This window comes from Lygodium microphyllum, chromosome 5, assembly GCF_053477565.2.
Source record: "Lygodium microphyllum isolate KBCC chromosome 5, Lygodium_microphyllum_v1.1.10, whole genome shotgun sequence".
Lineage (NCBI taxonomy): Eukaryota > Viridiplantae > Streptophyta > Polypodiopsida > Schizaeales > Lygodiaceae > Lygodium > Lygodium microphyllum.
In genome coordinates, this window is record NC_141139.1 from 56,880,806 (window position 1) to 56,885,110 (window position 4,305).

The 4,305-nt window shown below is 44.9% G+C and overlaps 1 protein-coding gene across 3 annotated transcripts; it reads right to left on the reverse strand.

Moving 5' to 3' along the window:
• Positions 1–265: 265 nt before the first annotated feature.
• Positions 266–3,500, reverse strand: LOC148035852 (uncharacterized). 3 transcript variants are annotated; one of them, XR_015690873.1, is made up of 4 exons: positions 2,814–3,500; positions 2,040–2,115; positions 1,115–1,254; positions 822–952 (listed from the first exon to the last, which is right to left on the reverse strand). XR_015690873.1 is itself a non-coding variant. In XM_087677867.1 (3 exons), the coding sequence occupies exons 1-3, from the start codon at positions 3,057–3,059 to the stop codon at positions 798–800; spliced, it is 477 nt and encodes a 158-aa protein (XP_087533993.1). In that variant the 5' UTR covers positions 3,060–3,495; the 3' UTR covers positions 266–797. The 3 variants fall into 3 exon arrangements, 2 of the variants coding, with proteins under 2 accessions (XP_087533993.1, XP_087533994.1); XM_087677867.1 differs by lacking the exon at positions 1,115–1,254 and having other exon boundaries at positions 266–952; positions 2,814–3,495; XM_087677868.1 differs by having other exon boundaries at positions 810–1,254.
• Positions 3,501–4,305: the final 805 nt, after the last annotated feature.

Genomic DNA, 4,305 nt, shown 5'->3' on the forward strand with positions numbered 1-4,305 from the left:
AAATTTCTAGAACAATTGCGTCAGTTGATTTATTATGGTGTATACTCCGTCGACTTCTTTCCTAAAACTGTCATCGGCATGGACGCTGCGTACATCTCTCTCTCTCTCTCTCTCTCTCTCTCTCTCTCTCTCTCTCGCTGAGGATTAGAGATTTTTGGAAGGCCAAGTTCATTGACAATTTGCAGGCTGTTTAAATCAATTGTGACAGCGTTCTTGTGAGTCATTATTTATTAGCATGCCCCTATGGTTTTTAAATTCAAAATCCTGAACTTGAAATGTATCAGATTTTTTTTAAATTTAACAATTCATTTTACACGACTCTCGACTCGCGAAAGCAAGTATACTAAACCCTCCAGGCTCCAATGCGACCCACTCAAGTGAGGTTTAAAGCCCTCGACTTACAAGCCGTTAAGCCATTAGCCTGCCACCATGTCTAGTGACTGTTATTTTAGTCTCCATCCATTTCACTCTAGAGTAGGTTCCTCCTTGATTCTTTTGACAATGGGAAAGTTTGTATCAGAGGTTCCAGCTCTCAAAAAAGCAATTGGCCATTTATGTGAAGGCCAGATAGATTAGGTTGTATAGCATCGTCTACACAATGCATCATCTTCATCAGAGGAAATGATGGACAGAGTGATTGACAGGGTGTCTGCACTCGGGCATTTATTCGCACCAAAACGAGCAAAATAGGGGGTGAGAGGATTCTCTGATATCACAGAAGCTGGTCAAATGCGGAGGAAGCATTTTTGCTGTCAGTAATGTGATGGATAAGGATGGTGGCTGCTGGTTTATAATTACTACTGTGGCTTGCTGTTGTTGTAGGGAGGGGTGGAAGGCCAGAACTCAGTGTTCTTGAAGAGCTTGGTGACTCGAGTGAGTACCAGTGCAGGGCTCGCCTTCCCGACAACCGTCACCTTCTGCTGATCCACATCTATGTGGAATGAATTCACCCCTGTAACCACAAAAGCACGCAAGCTTATCAGCGAGTAGTAAGACCACTCAACGGTAACTTCATTCGAAAAACCCACACAATTAATTAGACCCTCCTAGCCTGCATGGGAAAATTCACAATGTATTGCCCACAAAAGGAAAGAAACAGAGTGTCTTATCATACCTACATCTTGCCAAATGAGATAAACAAATACTATCTTGTATGTTTGCTTGCCTTCTGCAAACCTAAACCTTGCCAATTGAAGTAAAGAAAATACTACTATGTGTGTTTACATTCTCCAAATGCAGTACTGTTGCACCAATCTGCATAAAAATATGAGTCAATAGTGTTTCTACGAGCACTGTCAACAAGGATTAAGATATCAAGTTCCTGTCTACGATGGGTAGAGACACTGCATCCTCCCTGGGAAAGACTCCCTTGATCACCCTTCAATACCCCGCAGGTGTTCTTTCCTTCTCACGGTGGAGAGAAAGCTGGAATGAAAAGCACTATGCCGAAACCATGGGAGAAATATCTATTTCAAGGTTGCCTACATATTACTGAATCGGTGCTTCTGCAATAACCCAGTTTTTGTATTGGCACAGAAACCTCCTTTCCCTCTACCATATTTGCTCATGTTTCCTAGCATGCTAAGGACTATAAAGAGAATAATAGGCATCGTTCATCGGCGGTCGGAGTCCGAACCACATGTCCTAACCTCGACGTCGTGTGGCTCTAGCAAAGAATTAGAGTGTAGTGGAGTCGACGCACGCTGACTAGCACGAGTATTTCCCCTTTCTTTGATGTGGTTCACTTACAGATAAGACATTTATAAGTCTGACTTGCAATGTGGTAGAAGTAACAGCAGCAAATCCCAGGCAGATCATGCACAATTAAGCCCAAGAAAGGACAGAAGCAGGCTGCAGGCCCGCACCAACTCATACCGAACATGGTCACTCGGAAGATAGGGGTTTGATTAAAATACGGCACTATGCATTGGTCATTATCAGTGAACCCTGAGCATCAATGGAAAATGGACTGTGAAGGACATGGACAAAAAACCACTAAAACCCATTCAAGAAATTACAGCACAGACTCGTATACATACCTTCAACCTTTAACAAGACCTTTTTGAGTCGACGTGCGCATCCTTGGCAGTGAATGGCCACTCTCAGCACCACTATCTATTCAGCAAGGGCATGTCGTGAGTTAGTACTAACAAAGGCATATCATGTGTTAGAACTTAAGGCACTAAAACCCTCGTTTACATCTGGCAGATGAACCAGCGCGCACTACCGAACAACAAAATGTTAATATGGCATTGGACAAAGGAAAAAAACAGTTAGGGCAACAAGTCCTGAAGTACAGGAGAAAAGAAGACAGATGCATAATGATACGACATGTTCATAAGGGAAAAGTAGCTGCAGTTTCTGGTTGACTTTGAGAAGCCACGGCATCCATTAATAGAGTACAGAAGCATAACAATGATGAGATATTCCCAAAGGGCAAAAAACTGCAATTTCCGGTCCACAGAGAAGCCATGGCATCCATAAATAAGAGAGAGATGCATAAAGATGATGAGATGAGATATGTTCACAAGCGGGAAAAAAACTGCAGCTTCTGGCTCATATTGAGAAGCCATGGCATCCGTAAATATGAACCATACTCTCCTCATAAAATGCTTCCTCCCCAACAAAACACGAAGGGATCATCAAAGACTGCAGGAGACAAATGCATTATCCGAAAGCCTTCTAATCATCGCTCGTGTATTCGGATGGAAGCAAGTTGAAAGTCATGAAACGCTCAAGCCTTAGCTGTGATGAAATGTTCAACAAAAAAAAAACGGCCAAACTACAAAGAGAGGGAGGGTATATGGGATTACTTCTGTTGCAGGGGCAGTGGTTGGGGTCATGGTGGTCCCTGGGGCGATGCTGTCGGCAGCTGTGGCATAAGTCGCAGGCACTCCCTTGGGCTGGCCGTTGATGATGCCTTTGGTTCCAGCAATGCTTGCAGCATCCATGTCGAGGAGGCTCTGGCGCCCTTCTTCGTCGTCTTCTTCTCTCCCGATGCTACTGTAGCCTGACTTGACAGCCTCGACTCGCCGAGGCTTCAGACGTAAGAACATCATCACAAAACAAGGCAAATCGAGGGAAGGGGCAAGGAGAGACCGACTAGACTTCTATATATCTGCTATGACAGGTGTATACTCTCTCTCTCTCTCTCTCGCTCTCTCTCTCTAGCAGTTAGAAAGAAAACGTAGTTATCCAAGAAGACGTGCAGCGAGTGTAACCTCTCTCGTCTTCTCTGAGGAACCCTCCTCTCGCAACAACAACAAGCAAATGCATGAAAATGGCTACCACTTAGAATGAACCTTTCAAGCTACTATAGCAATAGAGAAAGAGAGAGATTGGGAGGAGGGAGGGGGGCGGCGCTGTCAGACAGCTGCACGGAGACAATAATGACGCACAAAGTGAAAGTATCCCATGCATCACGAGAGACGGCGTCTCCTTCTACCGTCATCTAGGCTCATGAGAAAAGCCTAAAGGCTTCTCTCACTTGTCAGTCCCCTCCCTCCCAGCCTCCCGAGTCCCGAGTCCCGACTCCCCGCCCCCCCTCTCTCTCTCTCTCTCTCTCTCTCTCTCTCTCTCTCTGGGCACTAAGTCGTCTCAATCACAAGCCTCGTTTCCTCAACCCTCGTACCATCCCCCACAAGCCTTCAGCCTAGCTAGCCTTGTCACTTGCTTGCTTATGATTGAATATGAAATGAGAGCCCCCCTCACATTGAATTGTACCCCCCCCCCCCCCCAACCCATTTGCACATTTAGAATCCAATGCTCCAATTTTACTGCAGGCTGTGTGCTTATTCACCTATGCTAAGGGATGGGTCACACAGAGCACAAGTCCAACTCCCAACCTATTGTTTCGTACTAGCAACAAGTATCAATTGAACAAAGACACAGGCTGCGAGACACAAGTCGTAAGCATCTCTTCACCCTGCTAAAGTAGTGTCTTCACTCTCTCACCCCACACTACATAAGGGCCTTCTATTATAGAGCTTCATCAATCATTTCACCTCAAACTGTCAACTAGGAATGCCACCAGAACTATAAAGCACCTTACGCAATTCAACCCTAAGACATCCCTGAGAATAAGATCCCATAGCCTCGCGTAATTCAGCTCTAAGACATCCTTAAGAATAAGATCCCATAGAGTCACCACATTGATGGAATTGAACCATTGACCTCTTGGAACTCTCACACCCTCCCTTCCAACTAGGTTGCCACTCTAGCAATCCCACTCTCACTAAAATCAATGTTTCAATCGACCATCAACCTCCATGAATATTCTTAGGTTTTTGAATTATAGGGTAACTA

Excerpts from the sequence above, each read along its gene's own strand:
- LOC148035852 (XM_087677867.1), bottom strand. The coding sequence starts at position 3,059 with ATGATGTTCTTACGTCTGAAGCCTCGGCGAGTCGAGGCTGTCAAGTCA. Across the intron at positions 2,116-2,813 it reads CCACTGCCCCTGCAACAGAA|ATAGTGGTGCTGAGAGTGGC; the intron begins GTAATCCCATAT and ends CTTGCTGAATAG. Across the intron at positions 953-2,039 it reads GGTCTTGTTAAAGGTTGAAG|GGGTGAATTCATTCCACATA; the intron begins GTATGTATACGA and ends TTGTGGTTACAG.